The sequence below is a fragment of the Lichenostomus cassidix genome, unplaced genomic scaffold (assembly GCF_008360975.1).
Source record: "Lichenostomus cassidix isolate B80296 unplaced genomic scaffold, HeHo_3.0 HiC_scaffold_34, whole genome shotgun sequence".
NCBI lineage: Eukaryota > Metazoa > Chordata > Aves > Passeriformes > Meliphagidae > Lichenostomus > Lichenostomus cassidix.
Genome location: NW_028147431.1, coordinates 471197 through 492580, shown reverse-complemented (window position 1 = coordinate 492580; position 21384 = coordinate 471197). Strand labels below are relative to the sequence as shown.

Here is a 21384-nt window from a genome sequence, read left to right as displayed (position 1 = left end):
GATTGGGGGAATTTTGGGAGGATTTTGGGGGGATTTCGGGGAATTTGGGGGATTCAGGGGGGATTTTGGGAGGATTTTGGGGTGGAATTTGGGGATTTTGGGGGGAATTGGGTGATTTTGAGGTGATTTTGGGAAATTTGGGGGATTTGGAGGGGAGGAATTAGGGATTTAGGTGTGACAGGGGCACCCCCAGGTGTGTCACTGTCCCTTTCCAGGTGTGTCACACCCACACCTGTCCCCCCCCAGGTGTGTCATTGTTCCCCTCAGGTGTCACAGGGACCCCTCAGGTGTGTCACTGTCCACCCCAGGTGTGTCACACTCACACCTATCCCCCCAAGGTGTGTCACAGGGACCCCCCCGGGTGTGTCACTGTCCCTCACAGGTGTGTTACACTCACACCTGTCCCTTCCAGGTATGTCGCTGATCCCCCCCAGGTGTGTCACACTCACACCTAAACCCTCCCCAGGTGTGTTATTATTCCCCCCAGGTGTCACAGGGATCCCCCAGGTGTGTCACACTCACACCTGTCCCCCCTCAGGTGTGTCTCTGTCGCCCTCAGGTGTGTCACACTCACACCTAACCCTCCCAGGTGTGTCACTGACCCCCCCAGGTGTGTCAGGAACCCCCTCAGGTGTCACACCTGTCCCCCCCAGGTGTGTCCCTGTCCCCACCAGGTGTGTCTCTGCCCCCCCTAGGTGTCACTGTGTCCCCCAGGTGTGTCCCTGTCCCCCCCAGGTGTGTCACACTCACACCTGTCCCCCCCAGGTGTGTCATTGTGCCCCCCCAGGTGTGTCCCTGTCCCCCCCAGGTGTGTCACTGTCCCCCTCAGGTGTCACAGGGATCCCCCCCAGGTGTGTCTCTGTCCCCCCCAGGTGTGTCACTGTCCCCCCAGGTGTGTCCCTGTCCCCCCCAGGTGTGTCCCTGTCCCCCCCAGGTGTCACTCTCGTGTCTCTCTCCCGCCACTGACGTGTCCAGGTGTGGCCCAGGTGTGTCCCCTCCCCCTCCGCGGCCGCCGGCCAAGGGTCACCTGCCCCTCCCCCCACCTGTTATCGCGGGTGGAGCCGCGGTGACATCATGGGGACACCCCGGGGGGACACTGGGAGGGACTGGGGGACATTCTGGGGACACTGGGAGGGACTGGGAGGACACTGGGACATACTGGGATATACTGGGAGGCACTGGGGAGACACTGGTGGGACACTGCAGGGACACTGGGAGACACTGGGGGACACTGGACACGTTAGGGGGATACTGGGACATACTGGGATATACTGGGAGGCACTGGGGGACACTGGTGAGAAGCTGGAAGCCACTGGGAGATACTGGGAGATACTGGGGGAACACTGGGAGAGATGAATGGGACACTGGGAGGACACTGGGAGACACTGGGAGGCACTGGGGGACACTGGTGGGACACTGGGACATACTGGGACACATTAGGGGGACACTGGGATATACTGGGAGGCACTGGGGAGACACTGGTGGGAAGCTGGAAGACACTGGGAGATACTGGGAGGCACCAGGAGACACTGGGAGATACTGGGACATACTGGGAGGCACTGGCAGGACACTGGTGGGCAGTGGGGGACACTGGTGGGACACTGCAGGGACACTGGGAGACACTGGGAGGCACTGGGGGGACACTGGGACATGTTAGGGGGACACTGGGACATACTGGGATATACTGGGAGGCATCTGGAGACACGGGTGGGAAGCTGGAAGACACTGGGAGATACTGGGACATACTGGGAGGCACCGGGGGGACACTGGTGGGCAGTGGGGGACACTGGTGGGACACTGCGGGAACTCTGAGAGGGACTGGGGGGACAACTGGGACATACTGGGATATACTGGGAGGCATCTGGAAGACACTGGGAGATACTGGGAGATACTGGGGAAACACTGGGGGAGACGAATGGGACACTGGGACATACTGGGAGGCAGTGGGGGACACTGGTGGGACACTGGGAGGGACTGGGGGGACACTGGGACATACTGGGACATACTGGGAGGCACTGGCGGGACACTGGTGGGAAGCTGGAAGACACTGGGAGATACTGGGAGAGACAAATGGGACACTGATGGGACACTGGGAGGCCCTGGGGGGACACTGGGACACGTTAGGGGGACACTGGGACATACTGGGACATACTGGGAGGCACTGGCGGGACACTGGTGGGAAGCTGGAAGTCACTGGGAGATACTGGGAGACACTGGGAGAGACAAATGGGACACTGATGGGACACTGGGACATACTGGAACATACTGGGACCTGCCATTGATACCTGTGTCCCCTCCTGTCCCCAACCCCGTGTCCCCCATGTCCCCACCCATCTCCGTGACACCTCCGTGTCCCCCATCTCTGTGTCCCCTGATGGCCACCAGGACACCCCCATGTCCCCTTTGTCCCCAGCCCAGTGTCCCCACCCATCTCTGGGACACTCCTGTGTCCATCTCCAGATCCCCGATGGCCACCAGGACACTCCTGTGTCCCCACCCAACTCTGTGACACCCGCTTGTCCCCCACCCTGGTGTCCCCACCCATCTCAGTGACATTTCCGTGTGTCCCGTCCCCACCTCTCCACCCGGTGATGGCCACCAGGACATCTTCGTGTCCCCAACGGCGTGTCCCCACTGACCCCGGTGACAGCCCCATGTCCCCACTGGCCCCTGTGGGTGGGGTGTCACCCCCACTGACACCTCTGTGACACCCCAGTGTCCCCCATTGCCACATCCCAGATGGCCACCAGGACACTTCCATGTCCCCCACACCTGTGTCCCCACCAAGCCCTGTGACATCTCTGTGTCCCCACCCATCTCTGGGACATCCCAGTGTCCCCAGTCTCCAGGTCCCTGATGGCCACCCGGACACCTCAGTGTCCCTCATGTCCCCACTGATCCCCAGTGACACCCCCAAGTTCCCCATCTCCAGGTCCCTGGTGGCCACCAGGACACTTCCATGTCCCCAACCCTGTGTCCCCCACAACTGTGTCCCCACCAAGCCCTGTGACACCTCTGTGTCCCCCATTCCAATGTCCCCACCCATCTCTGGGACACCCCAGTGTCCCCAGTCTCCAGATCTCTGATGGCCACCAGGACACCTCCATGTCCCCATGTCCCCACCCATCTCTGTGACACCCCCTGTCCCCCAGTCCCATATCCCTGATGGCCACCAGGACACCTCGGTGTCCCCAACCCTGTGTCCCCACTGACCCCAGTGACACCCCTATGTCCCCCATCCCCGTGTCCCACATCCCCAGTGGCCACCAGGACACCCCTATGTCCCCCAAGTCCCCTTCCCAATGTCCCTTCCCATCTCTGGGACAACCCAGTGTCCCCACGTCCATCTCCCCGATGGCCACCATGTCCCCCCCATGTCCCCGTGTCCCCTCCCTGTCCCCTCTCGATGCCATCGGTGGATGAAGGAAGCTCTAACCGCGGGGCGCGGCCACCGCATTCCCCGGCGCGTGTGTCACCGTGGCGTGTCACCGCCTGTCCCCCCCCTCCCGCCTGTGACAACCGTGGGGACAAAGGTCCTGGGCCACCCCTTGTCCCCCCCCCTCCGCCCCCTCATATTGTCCCTGTCACCGCTGGCTCGAGCCCAGTCGGTGACAGAGCTGGCCATGGCTGGGGGGACAAGCGGGAGGGTCCTGGTTGTCCTCGGCTGTGTCCTCGCAGGTGAGGTTGGGGACATCAGGGGACATGGGGGGGATGTGGGGGGACATGGAGAGGACAGGGAGGGACATGGTGGGGACATGGAGGGGACATGGGGGGGACATGGAGGGGACAGGGAGGGACATGGAGGGACATGGTAGGGGACATGGGGGGACATGGAGGGGACATGGGGGAACAGGGAGAGGACAGGGAAGGGACATGGGGGGACATGAGGAGACATGAAGGGACATGAGGGGACATGGGGGACATAGGGGGGACTTGGAGGGGACATCATCAGGAGACATGAGGAGACATGAAGGGACATGAGGGGACATGAGGAGACATGAAGGGACATGAGGGGACATGGGGGGACATGGGGGGACATCATCAGGAGACATGGAAGGACATGGGGGGACATGGTGAGGACATGAGGGGACATGGAGGAAGAGGAGGACAAAGAGGAGGAAGAGGAAGAAAAGGAGGAGGAACTTGGGTGGGAGAGGTTTGAGGAGTCCATGATCTGAAGATCTTGGAGGAGAAGGAGGATGAAGAAGAGGAGGAGGAAGAGGAGGATGAAAAGGAGGAGGAGGAATTTTGGGTTGGAGAGGTTTGAGGTGTCCAGAGCTGAAGGTCTTGGAGGAAGAGGAGGAAGAGGAGGAGGAGGAATTGGGGTTGGAGAGGTTTGAGGTGTCCATGATCTGAAGGTCTTGGAGGAAAAGGGTGAAGAGGATGAGGATGAAGAAGAGGAGGAGGAATTTGGGGTTGGAGAGGTTTGAGGTGTCCATGATCTGGAGGTCTTTGAGGAAGAGGAAGAAGAGGAGGAGGAACTTGGGTGGGAGAGGTTTGAGGGGTTCAGATCTGAAGGTCTTGGAGGAGAAGGAGGATGAAGAGGAGGAGGAAGATGGAGAAAATGGAGGGGGAGAGGTTGGAGTGGGAGGAAGAGGAAGAGGAAGATGATGAAGAGGAGGAGGAGTCGGGGTTGGAGAGGTTGGGAGGATCCATGATCTGAAGGTCTTGGGGGAGGAGGAAGAGGAGGATCATGGAGGAGGAGGAAGGTGAAGGTCAGGATCTCCTCATCTTGGACTCCTTGCTGCGGCAGCCATCTTGGGGAGAACCAGCGCCCAGGGGACCTCCACGGGACCCACGGACACCGACGGGGCCACCGTGACCAACCTGGAGACCACCACAACCACCCCAGTGACCCCCACAGTGTCCACCACCACCCCAGGGACCATAGAGACCACCCCAGTGACCATCGCAACCACCCCAGAGACCCCCACAGTGTCCACCAGCACCAACGGGAGCACTGCAACCACCACAGAGACCCCTACAGTGTCCACCACCAACCCAGAGATGTTCACGACCACCTCAGGGACCACCACAGCCACCCCAGAGACCACCATGGTGTCCACCAGCACCAACGGGACCACCATGACGACCATTGGGATCAACACAACCACTCCAGGGACCTCCACAGTGTCCCTCAGCACTAATGGGATCACCACAGAGATGTCCACAATCACCCCAGAGATGTCCACAAACACCCCAGGGATGTCCACAAGCACCCCAGAGATGTCCACAAACACCCCAGGGACTACCACAATGCCCACCACCACCAATGGGACCACCCCAGAGATGTCCACAACCATCTCAGAGACCACCACGAGCACCCCAGAGACCGCCATGGTGTCCACCACCACCAACGGGACCACCACAACCACCTCAGGGACCCCCACAGTATCTGTCACTACCAACGGGACCACCTCAGGGATGTCCACAACCACTCCAGTGGCTCCCACAGTGTCCACCAGCACAAATGGGACCATCACGACCACCCCGGAAACCTCTACAGTGCCCACCACCACCCCAGTGATGTCCATGACCTCCCCAGAGACCATCATGGCATCCACCACCACCAGTGGGACCACTGTGACCATCGTGGGGACCACTGAGACCACCTCAGAGACCATCACAACCACCCAAGAGACCTCCACAGTGTCCACCACCACCAACGGGGCCATCACAACCACCCCAGTGACTCCCACAGTGTCCATTAGCCCCGACAGGACCACTCCAGAGATGTCCACAACCACCCCAGAGCACACCACGACCACCCTGGGGACCTCTACAGTGCCCACCACCACCCCAGAGATCACCACGACCATCCCACAGACCACTGAGACCACTCCACTGACCTCCACAGTGTCCACCAGCACCAATGGGACCACTGTGACCATCCTGGGGACCACTGAGACCACCTCAGAGATCATCACAACCACCCCAGATACCCCTACAGTGCCCACCACCACCCCAGAGATGTCCACGACCACCCCAGAGATCACCACGACCATCCCACAGACCTCCACAGTGTCCACCACCACCAATGGGACCACATCAGGGATGTCCACGACCACCCCAGAGATGTTCACAACCACCCCAGTGACTCCCACGGTGTCCACCAGCACCAATGGAACCACTGAGACCACCTCGGAGACCATCACAACCACCCCAGAGACCACCATGGTGTCCACCACCACCAATGGGACTACCATGATGACCCCAGAGAGTCCTACGGTGTCCATTAGCACAAACGGGACCACATCAGGGATGTCCACGACCACATCAGGGATGTCCACAACCACCCCAGAGACTCCCACAGTGTCCACCAGCACCAACAGGACCACCACGACCATCCAGGAGACCTCTACAGTGCCCACCACCACCCCAGAGATGTCCACCACCACCCCGGAGATCACCACGACCACACCAGAGATTGCCTTGACCACCCCACTGACCTCCACAGAGTCCGCCAGCACCAATGGGACCACATCAGGGATGTCCACGACCACCCCAGAGATGTTCACAAACACCCCAGAGATCCCCACAGTGTCCACCAGCACCACAACCAACTTGGAGACCTCTACAGTGGCCACCACCACCCCAGAGATCACCATGACCATCCCACAGACCACTGAGACCACTCCACTGACCTCCACAGTGCCCAGCAGCACCAGTGGGACCACTGTGACCATCCTGGGGACCACTGAGACCACCTCAGAGATCATCACAACCACCCCAGATACCCCTACAGTGCCCACCACCACCCCAGAGATGTCCACCACCACCCCAGAGATGTCCACCACCACCCCAGTGATCACCATGACCATCCCACAGACCTCCACAGTGTCCACCACCACCAACGGAACCACTGAGACCACCTCAGAGACCATCACAACCACCCCAGAGACCACCATGGTGTCCACCACCACCAATGGGACTACCATGATGACCCCAGAGAGTCCTACGGTGTCCATTAGCACAAACGGGACCACATCAGGGATGTCCACAACCACCCCAGAGATGTTCACGACCACCCCAGAGACCCCCACAGTGTCCACCAGCACCACGACCACCCCGGAGACCTCTACAGTGCCCACCACCCCCCCAGAGATCACCATGACCATCCCACAGACCACTGAGACCACCCCACTGACCTCCACTGTGTCCACCAGCACCAGTGGGACCACATCAGGGATGTCCACGACCACCCCAGAGATGTCCACAACCACTCCAGTGGCTCCCACGGTGTCCACCACCATGACCACCTCAGGGACCCCTGCAGTGCCCACCAGCACCCCAATGATGTCCACAACCACCCCAGGGACCACTGAGACCACCTCGGAGACCATCACAAGCACCCCAGAGGGTTCCACAGTGTCCACCACCACCAACGGGAGCACCATGATGACCCCAGAGACCCACACAGTGCCCACCAACGCCCCAGGGATGTCCACAGTCACCCCAGAGATCACCATAACCACCTCAGTGACTCCCACAGTGTCCATCACCACCAACGGGACCACTCCAGAGATGTCCACAACCACCCCAGAAACCACCGTGGAGTCAACCACCAGCAATGGGACCACCACGATCACCCCAGAGAGTTCCACAGTGTCCACCAGCACCAACGGGACCACCTTGATCACCCCGGAGACCTCTACAGTGGCCACCACCACCCCAGAGATTACCACGACCATCCCACAGACCACTGAGACCACCCCACTGACCTCCACAGTGCCCACCAGCACCAATGGGACCACTGTGACCATCCTGGGGACCACTGAGACCACCTCAGAGATCATCACAACCAGCCCAGATACCCCTACAGTGCCCACCACCACCCCAGAGATGTCCACCACCACCCCAGAGATGTCCACCACCACCCCAGAGATGTTCACCACCACCACAGAGATCACCATGACCATCCCGCAGACCTCCACAGTGTCCACCAGCACCAATGGGACCACATCAGGGCTGTCCACGACCACCCCAAAGATGTTCACAACCACCCCAGTGACTCCCACAGTGTCCACCAGCACCAACGGAACCACTGAGACCACCTCGGAGACCATCATAACCACCCCAGAGACCACCATGGTGTCCACCACCACCAGTGGGACTACCATGATGACCCCAGAGAGTCCTACGGTGTCCATTAGCACAAACGGGACCACATCAGGGATGTCCACGACCACCCCAGAGATGTTCACGACCACCCCAGAGACTCCCACAGTGTCCACCAGCACCAACAGGACCACCACGACCACCCCGGAGACCTCTACAGTGCCCACCACCACCCCAGAGATGTCCACTACCACCCCAGAGATCACCATGACCACCCCAGAGATTGCCTTTACCACCCCACAGACCTCCACAGAGTCCACCAGCACCAATGGGACCACATCAGGGCTGTCCATGACCACCCCAGAGATGTTCACAACCACCCCAGTGACTCCCACAGTGTCCATCACCACCAACGGGACCACTCCAGGGATGTCCACAACCACCCCAGAAACCACCATGGAGTCAACCACCACCAATGGGACCACCACGATCACCCCAGAGAGTTCCACAGTGTCCACCAGCACCAACGGGACCACCTTGATCACCCCGGAGACCTCTACAGTGCCCACCACCACCCCAGAGATTACCACGACCATCCCACAGACCACTGAGACCACCCCACTGACCTCCACAGTGTCCACCAGCACCAGTGGGACCACCGTGACCATCCTGGGGACCACTGAGACCACCTCAGAGATCATCACAACCAGCCCAGATACCCCTACAGTGCCCACCACCACCCCAGAGATGTCCACCACCACCCCAGAGATGTCCACCACCACCCCAGAGATGTCCACCACCACCCCAGAGATCACCACGACCATCCCACAGACCTCCACAGTGTCCACCAGCACCAATGGGACCACATCAGGGATGTCCACGACCACCCCAGAGATGTCCACAACCACCCCAGTGACTCCCACGGTGTCCACCACCACCAACGGAACCACTGAGACCACCTCGGAGACCATCACAACCACCCCAGAGACCACCATGGTGTCCGCCACCACCAATGCGACTACCATGATGACCCCAGAGAGTCCTACGGTGTCCATTAGCACAAACGGGGCCACATCAGGGATGTCCACGACCACCCCAGAGCACACCACGACCACTCCAGAGACCCCCACAGTGCCCACCAGCACCATGACCACCCCGGAGACCTCTACAGTGCCCACCACCACCCCAGAGATGTCCACCACCACCCCAGAGATCACCACGACCATCCCACAGACCTCCACAGTGTCTGCCACCACCAATGGGACCACATCAGGGATGTCCACGACCACCCCAGAGATGTTCACGACCACCCCAGAGATCCCCACAGTGTCCACCAGCACTACAACCACCCCGGAGACCTCTACAGTGCCCACCACCCCCCCAGAGATCACCATGACCATCCCAGTGACTCCCACAGCGTCCATCACCACCAACGGGACCACTCCAGGGATGTCCACAACCACCCCAGAAACCACCGTGGAGTCAACCACCACCAATGGGACCACCACGATCACCCCAGAGAGTCCCACAGTGTCCACCACCACCACCAACGGAACCACTGAGACCACCTCGGAGACCATCACAACCACCCCAGAGACCACCATGGTGTCCACCACCACCAATGGGACCACTGCATCCACCCCAGAGAGTCCCACAGTGTCCACCAGCACCAATGGGACCACTGTGACCACCACGGAGACCTCTACAGTGCCCACCCAAGGGTCATCTACAACCACCTGGGTGACCTCCATGGAACCCATGGCCACCCTGGAGACCACCACGATGACCTCTACGACCACCCCAGAGACCCCCACAACCTCCCAAGAGACCACCACCATCAACTTGGAGACTACCACAGTCACTCAGGTCACCCCTACTTCACCCACCACCACCCCAGAGATGTCCACGGAAACCTCCACCACCCTGGGGACCTCCACAACCACCCTGGTGTACCCCACTGAGAGCTCAACAATCCTGGAGACAACCACCATGACCCAAGAGACCTCTACGACCTCCCAGGAGAACACCACAGCAATGTCCACCACTCCGGTGACCTCCACGAGCACCCAAGAGGCCACCACAGCTCCCATCACCTCCCTGGAGACCACCACAGTCACCCAGGTCACCCCTACATCACCCACCACCTCCCTGGAGACCTCCATGAGCACCACAGGGACCACCACAGGAATGTCCACCACCACTCCGGGGACCTCCACAACCACCCTGGAGACCTCCACGATGACCCAAGAGACCTCCACAACCACCCAGGAGACCCCGACGGCAATGTCCACCACTCCAGTGACCTCCACAAGCACCCTGGTGTACCCCACTGAGAGCTCAACCACCCTGGGGACCTCCATGACCACCCTGGGGACCTCCATGGAGACCTCCACCACTTTGGGGACCTCCATGACCACCACAGGGACCACCACAGGAATGTCCACCACCACCCTGGAGACCTCCACGATGACCCAAGAAACCTCCATGACCACCCAGGAGACCCCCATGGCAATGTCCACCACTCCAGTGACCTCCACGACCACCCAGGTCACCCCTACCTCACCCACCACAACCCTGGAGACCTCCACCACCCTGGGGTCCTCCATGACCACCACAGGGACCACCACAGGAATGTCCACCACCACTCTGAGGACCTCCACAACTACTCTGGAGACGTCCACAATGACCGAAGAGACCTCCACGACCACCCAGGAGACCTCCACAGCAATGTCCACCACTCCAGTGACCTCTACAAGCACCCTGGTGTACCCCACTGAGAGCTCAACCACCCTGGGGACCTCCACGGAAACCTCCACCACTTTGGGGACCTCCATGACCACCACAGGGACCACCACAGGAATGTCCACCACGACCCTGGAGACCTCCACGATGACCCAAGAGACCTCCATGACTACCCAGGAGACTCCCACAGCAATGTCCACCACCACACTGGGGTCCACCACGATGACCCAAAGGACCTCCACAACCACCCAAGAGACCTCTACAGCAATGTCCACCACCCTGAGGACCACCACAATGACCCAAGAGACCTCTACGACCACTCAGGAGACTCCCACAGTGATGTCCACCACTCCGGTGACCTCCACGACCACCCTGGGGATCTCTACAACCACTCAGGAGAACTCCACCACACCAACCACCTCCCAGGAGACCTCCACGACCACCTGGATGACCCCCACAGAACCCACTACCACTCTGGAGACCACCACATCAATGTCCACCAGCCTGGGGTCCACAACGATGACCCAAGAGACCTCCATGACCACCCAGGAGACCACCACATCAATGTCCACCAGCCTGGGGTCCACAATGATGACCCAAGAGACCTCCATGACCACTCAGTGGAACACCACAGCAATGTCCACCACTCCAGTGACCTCCATGAGCACCCAAGAGGCCACCACAGCCCCCAGCACCTCCCTGGAGACCACCACAGTCACCCAGGTCACCCCTACATCATCCGCCACCTCCCTGGAGACATCCATGAGCACCACAGGGACCACCATAGGAATGTCCACCACCACTCCAGGGACCTCCACAACCACCCTGGAGACCTCCACGATGACCCAAGAGACCTCCACGACCACCCAGGAGACCTCCACAGCAATGTCCACCACTCCAGTGACCTCCACAAGCACCCTGGTGTACCCCACTGAGAGCTCAACCACCCTGGGGACCTCCATGACCACCCTGGGGACCTCCATGGAAACCTCCACCACTTTGGGGACCTCCATGACCACCACAGGGACCACCACAGGAATGTCCACCACGACCCTGGAGACCTCCACCATGACCCAAGAGATCTCCATGACCACCCAGGAGACTCCCACAGCAATGTCCACTACCACTCTGGAGACTTCCACCAGCACCCAAGAGACCCCCACGGCAATGTCCACCACCCTGAGGACCACCACAATGACCCAAGGGACCTCTACGATCACCCAGGAGACTCCCACAGTGATGTCCACCACTCCGGTGACCTCCACGACCACCCTGGGGTTCTCTACAACCACTCAGGAGAACTCCACCACACCAACCACCTCCCAGGAGACCTCCACGACCACCTGGATGACCCCCACAGAACCCACCACCACTCTGGAAACCACAACATCAATGTCCACCACCCTGGGCTCCACCACAATGACCCAAGGGACCTCCATGACCACCCAGGAGACTCCCACATCAATGTCCACCACCCTGGGGTCCACCGCGATGGCCTCTGGGACTTCCACGACCACCCAGGAGACTTCCACAGCAACGTCCACCACTCCAGTGACCTCCACAACCACCCAAGAGGCCACCACAGCCTCCACCACCACTCCAGTGACCTCCGCGACCACCCCAAAGACCCCCACAACACCCACGACCACCAAACTAACCTCCACGACCCCCAGAGTGACCACCACCACCACCTTGGGCAGCTCCATGACCACCCAGCTCACCCCCACAGCGATGTCCACCACCCTGGAGATCACCACGACCACCCCTGGGACCCCCACAACACCCATGACCACCAAACTGACCTCCACGGCCACCAAACTGACCTCCACGGCCAAAATTACCTCCATGACCACCCAAGCGACATTGACCACCACGACCCCAACCACCACCCTGAGGACCACCACGACCACTCTGGGGACCTCCACCACCACCCCACAACCCACTCCTGGGACCTCCACAGTCCCCACCACCCCTGGGACCACCACAGGTTCTCCTCCAGGTGAGTCCTCCACCAATGACCTTCTCCATCCTGGTGTCACCCCTGACCCGGGTGGTCCCCAGGGTGGTGGACGTCGCTGATGTCCCCTGATGTCCCCGTGTCCCCCAGGGCTGTGTGAGAACGGAGGGACACCTGGTGGCACCGGCTGTCTCTGCACCCCGTTCTACAGCGGTTCTCGCTGCGAGTTCTCCACCGACACCATCGAGACCCACCTGCGTGAGTGACCTGGGGGTCATGGTCATCTTGGGGTCAGGGTCTTCTTCAGGGTTCTGGAGGTTTTGGGGTTCTGGTGGTTTTTGGGTTTTGATGGTTTTGGGGGTTCTGATCTTCTTTGGGGTTCTGATCTTCTTTGGGGTTCTAGTCATCTTTGGGGTCTTGGTCATCTTTGGGGTTCTGGTTTTCTTGGGGTCTTGGTGTTTTGGGGGTTCTGGTCATCTTGGCAGTTCTGGTCATCTTTGGGGTTGTGATCTTCTTGGGGTTCTGGTGTTTTTGAGGTTCTGGTTCTCTTGGGGGTCATCTTGGGGGTTCTGGTCATCCTGGCATTCTAGTGTTTTTGGTGTTCTGGTCATCTTGGGGTCCTGATCTTCTTTGGGGGTCCTGGGCACCTTGGGGGTCCAGGTCTCTTTGGGGTTCCTGGTCTCCTGGGGGTTCATGGACACCCTGGAGATCCAGGTCTCTTTGGGGATCCTGACCATCCTGGAGGTCCTGGTCTCTTGGAGATCCTGGTCTTTTGGAGGTCGTGGTCCTCTTGGAGGTCCTGGGCACCTCAGGGGTTCTGGTCTTCTTGGAGGTCCTGGTCACCTTGGAGGTCCTCACCCCACCCCATCCCACCCCACTGACCCTCCCTCCCTCCCCAGCGTTCCCTGGGACCATCATGGCCGCCCTGGACATGGAGGTGACCGTCACCAACTTCAACTTCTCCGAGGACCTGAAGGACCCTAACTCCGAGACCTTCCGCTCCTTCCAGGACCACTTCCGGCAGGAGGTGAGGACATGGGGTGGCCCTGAGTGTCCCTACAGCCACTTTGTCCCCTCAGGGGTGACCACAGTGTCCCCAAGAGCTGACCAAGTGACCACTGGCCCTTGCAGATCAGGAAGATCTACGGGACCATCAGTGGCTATGAAGGTGTGGAGATCACCAGCCTCGAGTAAGGAGTCCCTGACCCACCAGGGGTGGGTGGGGTGGGGTGGGATGTCCCCAACCCCTCCGTGACACCCGTGTCACCTCCCCGAAGGTCCGGCAGCGTCGTGGTGGGACACCAGGTGTTCTTCTCCATGGCCCAGAGCGTCAACACCACGGAGAAGTTCCAGGAGACCACGGAGAGCTTGGTGGAGAAGCTCCAGGAGACGGCGGCAAGTCAGGGCGACTGTCGGCTCAACACCTGTGGGTGACCCCAAAATGACCCCCCAGACCCCTGCGGGACCTCCCCTGGACCCCTGAGGTCCAGCCGGGCCACCCAAGGGTGGTCCTTGATGTCTTCTCCTCCCACCCCAGCCGTGCTGTGCCTCGTGGTGAAACCCAACCCTGTGGTCAGCGGCATGAGGGAGGTGGACCTGGAAGGTGAGAGTGGCGAGGACCCTGTGACCACCTTGCTGACCCCCCTGACCACCCCAGTGACCCTGTGACCACCCCAGCGACCCCCTTGACCACCCCAGTGACCCTGTGACCACCTCATTGACCCGGTGACCACCCCAGTGACCCCTCCAGACTACCCCATTGACCCCCTTGACCACCCTAGTGACCCTATGACCACCCCAGTGACCCCCTATGACCACTGCAGTGACCCTGTGACCACCCTGCTGACCCTGTGACCACCCCAGTGACCCCCTTGACCACCCTAGTGACCCTATGACCACCCCACTGACCCCCCCCTTCCACCCCACTGACCCTGTGACCACCCTGCTGACCCTGTGGCCACCCCAGTGACCCCCTTGACCACCCTAGTGACCCTATGACCACCCCAGTGACCCTGTGACCACCCTGCTGACCCCCCCTGACCACCCTAGTGACCCTATGACCACCCCAGTGACCCTGTGACCACACCAGTGACCACCCCAGTGACCCCCTTTACCACCCCAGTGACCCCCCTGACCATCCCATTGTCCACTTCTGCCCACCCCATCAACCCCTGACCACCCTATTGCCCCCTGACCATCCCACTGACCCCATACCATCCCACTGACCCCCCTGACCACCTCATTGACCCCTCCTGAACATCCATCACCCCTGACCACCCCAATGTCCACTTCTGCCCACCCCATCAACCCCTGACCACCCCGCTGGCCACCACAGTGACCCCTCCTGTCCACCCCATGGATCCCTGACCACCCCACTGACCCCTCCTAGCTACCCCACTGTCCCCTGCCCATCCTCCACCCCCTTACCCCCCACCCCAATGTCCCCTGACCACCCCACTGACCCCTCCTGACCACCCCATTGTCCACTTCTGCCCACCCCATTGTCTCCTGACCACCCCGTTGCCCCCTGACCACCCCATTGTCCCCAGCGCACCCCACTGACCCCTTCTGCCCACCCCATTGCCCTCTGACCACCCCATTGTCCCCTTCTGCCCGCCCATTGCCCCTTGACCACCCCATTGCCCCTTGACCACCCCATTGCCCCTTGACCACCCCATCATCCCCTGACCACCCCATTGTCCCTTCTGCCCACCCCTTGCCCCTTGACCACCCCATTGCCCCTTGACCACCCCATTGCCCCTTGACCACCCCATCATCCCCTGACCACCCCATTGTCCCCTGACCACCCCACTGAACCCTCATGACCCCACCAATGTCCCCTGTCCCCCCCAGAGCTGTGCCACCAGCGAGCGCCGCCCGGCTATGGTCACTTCTTCTTCCCGGTGACAGCCTCGGGGTTCCTGCACTGTGTCACCAACTGCACCCCAAACCTGCCCCACACCCTCGACTGCCACCACGGCCGCTGCCACGTCACCCGCGAGGGACCCCAGTGCTTGTGAGTGACACCGGGCGGTCCTGATGGCCATTGTGGGGTCCTGATGTCCACCATGGGGTCCCAATGTCCATTGTGGGGCCCCAGTGTCCACCATGGGGTCCTGATGTCCATTGTGGGGTCCTGATGTCCATCATGGGGTCCTAGTGTCCACCATGGGGTCGCAATGTCCACTATGGAGTCCTAGTGTCCACCATGGGGTCTTGATGCCCATTATAGGGTCCCAACGTCCGCTGTGGGGTCCCAATGTCCACCACGGGGTCCCACCACCCACTGTGAGGTCCCAACACCCACTCTGGGACCCCAACACCTCCTGTGGGGTCTCAATGTCCACCACAGGGTCCCAACACCCATCAGGGTGTCCCAATGTCCACTCTGGGGTCTCAACACCCATCAGGGTGTTCCAATCTTCACCATGGGGTCCCAATGTCCACCACGGGGTCCCACCACCCACTGTGAGGTCCCAACACCTCCTGTGGGGTCCCAGTGTCCACCATGGGGTCCCAATGTCCACCATGGGGTCCCACCACCCACCACGGGGTCCCAACACCCATCAGGGTGTCCCAATGTCCACCACGGGGTCCTAATGTCCACCACGGGGTCCCACCACCTCCTGGGGTGTCCCACCATCCCCATGGTGACATCGGGGGCTTCCTGCCCACCCCGGTGGTCCCAGGGGGGTGTGACAGGGTGGTCTGACCTCTGTCCCCTCCCCAGCTGTCCAGACGAGTCCCTCTACTGGTACACTGGTGGCCAGTGCTCCGGCCGGGTCAGCAAAGTGGCCACCGGGCTGGGCGTGGCACTGGCCATCATCTTCCTCATCTGCGTCATCCTCGTGGTCATTCTGCTCTGCCGCCGGCGGTGGAGATACCACAGGTACTGGGTGGGGTCATCCTGGGGGTCTCACCGGTCAGGGTCCTTGTTGAGGAGGGGTCTCCCCGTTTAGGGTTTTGGGAGGATTTGGGGGGATTTTGGGGGGATTTGGGGGGATTTTGGGGCGATTTTGGGGGATTTTCCCAGTCCAGTTTCCCCATTTTTGGGGTGGTCTCCCAGTTTGGATTCCCCATTTTTGGGGTTTCTCCCAGTTTGAATTCCCCATTTTGGGGGGATTTCCCAGTTTGAATTCCCCATTTTGAGGAGGGGTCTCCCCGTTTCGGGTTTTGGGAGGATCTGGGGGGATTTTTGGGGGGATTTGGGGGGATTTTTGGGGGGATTTGAGGGGATTTTCCCAGTCCAGTTTCTTCATTTTTGGGGAGTTTCTCCCAGTTTGGATTCCCCATTTTTGGGGTGGTCTCCCAGTTTGGATTCCCCATTTTGAGGAGGGGTCTCCCAGTTTGGATTCCCCATTGAGGAGGGGTCTCCCAGTTTTGGATTTTGGGAAGATTTGGGGGGATTTTTGGGGGGATTTGGGAGGATTTTCCCAGTCCAGTTTCCCCATTTTTGGGGTGGTCTCCCAGTTTGGATTCCCCATTTTAGGGTGGTCTCCCAGTTCAGGTTCCTTATTGAGGAGGGGTCTCCCAGTTCAGGGTTGGGGAGGATCTGGGGGGATTTTTGGGGCGATTTTGGGGGATTTGGGGGATTTTCCCAGTCCAGTTTCTCCATTTTTGGGGTGGTCTCCCAGTTTGGATTCCCCATTTCGGGGAGGGGTCTCCCAGTTTGAATTCCCCATTTTGGGGAGGGGTCTCCCAGTTTAGGGTTTTGGGAGGATTTGGGGGGATTTTTGGGGGGATTTGAGGGGATTTTGGTGGGATTTGGGGGGATTTTCCCAGTCCAGTTTCTCCATTTTTGGGGTGGTCTCCCAGTTTGGATTCCCCATTTTGAGGAGGGGTCTCCCAGTTTAGATTCCCCATTTTGGGGAGGGGTCTCCCAGTTTAGATTCCCCATTTTGGGGAGGGGTCTCCCAGTTTGGATTCCCCATTGAGGAGGGGTCTCCCAGTTTTGGATTTTGGGAAGATTTGGGGGGATTTTTGGGGGGATTTGGGAGGATTTTCCCAGTCCAGTTTCCCCATTTTTGGGGTGGTCTCCCAGTTTGGATTCCCCATTTCGGGGGGATTTCCCAGTTTGGATTCCCCATTTAGGGTGGTCTCCCAGTTCAGGTTCCTTATTGAGGAGGGGTCTCCCAGTTTGGATTCCCCATTTCGGGGTTTCTCCCAGTATGAATTCCCCATTTCAGGGTTTCTCCCAGTTTGAATTCCCCATTTTGGGGAGGGGTCTCCCAGTTTAGGGTTTTGGGAGGATTTGGGAGGATTTTTGGGGGGATTTGGGGGGATTTTCCCAGTCCAGTTTCTCCATTTTTGGGGTGGTCTCCCAGTTTGGATTCCCCATTTTGAGGAGGGCTCTCCCAGTTTAGATTCCCCATTTTGGGGAGGGGTCTCCCAGTTTGGATTCCCCATTGAGGAGGGGTCTCCCAGTTTAGGGTTTGGGAGGATCTGGGGGGATTTTTGGGGCGATTTGGGGGGATTTTGGGGGATTTTCCCAGTCCAGTTTCTCCATTTTTGGGGGGTTTCTCCCAGTTCGGATTCCCCATTTTGGGGAGGGGTCTCCCAATTTGGATTCCCCATTTTGGGTGGGGGTCTCCCACTCCTCCCCCATTTCTCACCCCCCTTTCCTCCCCCACAGCGACCTCCCCCCATATTTTGGGGGCTCCTGGTACGAATTCGACGACTTCACCTGGACCCCCCGCCGGGGGGCTGTGATCCCAAACCCGGGGGTCTCCTCCCTCCGAGACCCCCAGACCCTATTCGAGGACCCCGAAATCTGGAGAAGACCCTCGACACCCTCGCCCACCACCCCCCACCGCGACCCCCAGCCCCAATTTGGGGTCGCAGACCCCGAAATCTGGAGAAGACCCTCGGGATCTTCACCCTCCGCCCCCCGCCGGGACCCCCAGACTCAATTTGAGGACCCCGAAATGCGGAGAAGACCCTCGGGAATCTCCCCTGCTGCCCCCCGTGGGGGTCTGGGGGCTTCCCGAGCCTTCAGACCATCCTTGGACAGGGTGGATCCCTATGTGCAGGTATGTACCTCCCTGCCAGGACCCTAGAGAGACCCTAAATTCCCTTCCAGGACCCCAAATCCCCTTTCAGGACCCTAAAGAGACCCCAAGTCCCCTTCCAGGACCCTAAATGAACCCCAAATCCCCTTTTGGGAACGTAAATTGACCCTAAATCGCCTTCAGGACCCTAAATCGCCTTTCAGGACCTCAAATGGACCCCAAATCCTCTTCCGGGACCCTAAATCCCCTTCCAGGACGCTTCCAGTACCCTAAATCGCCTTCCAGGACCCTAAATGCCCTTCCAGGACCCTAAAGAGACCCCAAATCCCCTTCCAGGACCCTAAATGAACCCCAGATCCCCTTCTGGGAACCTAAATGGACCCTAAATCCCCTTCCAGGACCCTAAATGCCCTTCCAGGACCCCAAAGGGACCCCAAATCACCTTCTGGGGCCCTAAAGGGGCCACAAATCTCCTTCCAGGACCCTAAAGGGACCCTAAATCCCCTTCAGGCACCCTAAAGGGACCCTAAATCCCCTTCAGGCACCCTAAATAGACCCCAAATCCCCTTCTGGCACCCCAAATCCCCCTCCAGGACCCCAAATCCCCTTCCAGGCCCCTAAACGGACCCCAGATCCCCTTCTGGGACCCCAAATCCCCTTAAAGGACCACAAACCCCTTCCAGGACCCCTCTCACCCTGTCCCCTCCCCCAGCTGAGGACCCCGCGGCCGAAGGTCACCCCTGACCTGTGACCTCTCCGTGGGACCTCCTGGAGCTCCACGAAGAGACCTTGACCAGGACCAGGAGACCCCAAAACTCCAAGAGAAAAACCCCAAAATCCCAGGAGAAAAACCCCAAAACCCACAAGAGAAAAACCCCACGGGAGAAAAACCCCAAACCCCACAGGAGAAACACACAAAACCCCAGGAGAAAAACCCCAAACCCCACAGGAGAAAAACACAAAACCCCACAGGAGAAAACCCCAAAACCCACAGGAGAAAAATCCCAAACGCACAGGAGAAAAACCCAAAACCCCAGGAGAAAACCCCAAAATCCCAGGAGAAAAACCCCAAAATCCCAGGAGAAAAACCCCAAAATCCCAGGAGAAAAACCCCAAAAACCCAGGAGAAAAACCCCAAAAACCCACAGGAGAAAAACCCCAAAAATCCAAGAGAAAACCCACAAAACTCTAAAACCCCAAAACCCCAGGAGAAAAACCCCAAACTCCACAGGAGAAAACCCCAAAACCCACAGCAGAAAAGCCCCAAAACCCCAGGAGAAAAACCCAAAACCCCACAGGAGAAAAACCTCAAATTCCCCAAGAGAAAACCCCCAAACCCAGGAGAAAAACCCTAAACCCCACAGGAGAAAAACCCCCAAAACCCAAGAGAAAAAACCCAAAACTCTAAAACCCCAAAACCCCAAGAGAAAAACCCCAAAACCCACAGGAGAAAACCCCAAAACTCTAAAACCCCAAAACCCCAGGAGAAAACCCCAAAACCCACAGGAGAAAAACCCCTAAACCCACAGGAGAAAATCCCCAAACCCCACAGGAGAAAAACCCAAAACCCCAGGAGAAAAACCCCAAAACCCACAAGAGAAAACCCCAAAATCCCAGGAGAAAACCCCAAAATCCCAGGAGAAAAACCCCAAAAACACAAGAGAAAACCCCAAAACTCTAAAACCCCAAAACCCCAGGAGAAAAACCCCAAGAGAAAAACCCCAAAACCCACAGGAGAAAACCCCCAAAACTCACAGGAGAAAAACCCCAAAACCCCAGCAGAAAAACCCCAGTAGAAAAACCCCAAAACTCACAGGAGAAAACCCCAAAACCCCAGGAGAAAAACCCCAGTAGAAAACCCCCAAAACTCACAGGAGAAAAACCCCAAAACCCCAGGAGAAAACCCCAAAACCCCAGGAGAAAACCCCAAAATCCCAGGAGAAAAACCCCAAAAACACAAGAGAAAACCCCAAAACTCTAAAACCCCAAAACCCCAGGAGAAAAACCCCAAAACCCACAGGAGAAAAACCCCAAAACTCACAGGAGAAAAACCCCAAAACCTCAGGAGAAAAACCCCAAAACTCACAGCAGAAAACCCCCAAACCCCAAGAGAAAACCCCAAAACTCTAAAACCCCAAACCCACAGGAGAAAAACCCCAAAAGCCCAGGAGAAAACCCCAAAACCCACCGGAGAAAACCCCAAACCCAGTGCTCCCAGTCATTCCCAGTTTGCCATGGCGTGCGGGACGTGCCAGAAACTGGGCGAGACTGGGGATTTTGGGGACTTTTATGGGGGATTTTAGAGGCTTTTGTAGGATTTTGGAGGATTTTTATCGGATTTTGTGGGATTTTTATGGGATTTGGGGGGATTTTTAAGGATTTTTGTAGGATTTAGGGGGTTGAACCCCTCGGTATTTATTTTTTGGGGTGATGAAGCCCCAAACCCCCCCTGGGCAGAGCCTGGGGGGGTCGATGAACCCCAAAAAAACCCTTTTTTGTTTTTTTTTCTGCCCCTCCCCGTATTTATTGTAAATAATTAATCGATGTGTTGATAATAAATGATTGATTTGTTGGGAATCTTGGGGGATTTTGTCGGAATTCCTGCTGGTTTGGGGTGGG

At 58.8% G+C, this 21384-nt stretch overlaps 2 protein-coding genes across 2 annotated transcripts; both read left to right on the top strand.

Annotated features, from left to right (window-relative positions):
• Positions 1-3366: 3366 nt before the first annotated feature.
• Positions 3367-10683, top strand: LOC146423059 (uncharacterized; the record flags this gene model as incomplete). Its single annotated transcript, XM_085045058.1, has 2 exons — positions 3367-3678; positions 4754-10683. Coding segments are annotated over exons 1-2 (6234 nt in total), but the record flags the coding sequence as incomplete, so codon positions are not given.
• A 32-nt stretch (positions 10684-10715) lies between these two features.
• LOC146423058 (uncharacterized) lies at positions 10716-19794 on the top strand. Its single transcript, XM_085045106.1, has 10 exons — positions 10716-12799; positions 12908-13015; positions 13657-13784; positions 13889-13947; positions 14035-14183; positions 14295-14360; positions 15611-15773; positions 16488-16646; positions 18390-18786; positions 19478-19794. The coding sequence occupies exons 1-10, from the start codon at positions 10741-10743 to the stop codon at positions 19514-19516; spliced, it is 3327 nt and encodes a 1108-aa protein (XP_084901232.1). The 5' UTR covers positions 10716-10740; the 3' UTR covers positions 19517-19794.
• Positions 19795-21384: the final 1590 nt, after the last annotated feature.

Coding starts and splice junctions, on each gene's coding strand:
- LOC146423058 (XM_085045106.1), top strand. CDS start 10,741: ATGACCGAAGAGACCTCCACGACCACCCAGGAGACCTCCACAGCAATG. Junction 12,800..12,907: donor CACCACAGGTTCTCCTCCAG/GTGAGTCCTCCA, acceptor CGTGTCCCCCAG/GGCTGTGTGAGAACGGAGGG. Junction 13,785..13,888: donor AGGACCACTTCCGGCAGGAG/GTGAGGACATGG, acceptor TGGCCCTTGCAG/ATCAGGAAGATCTACGGGAC.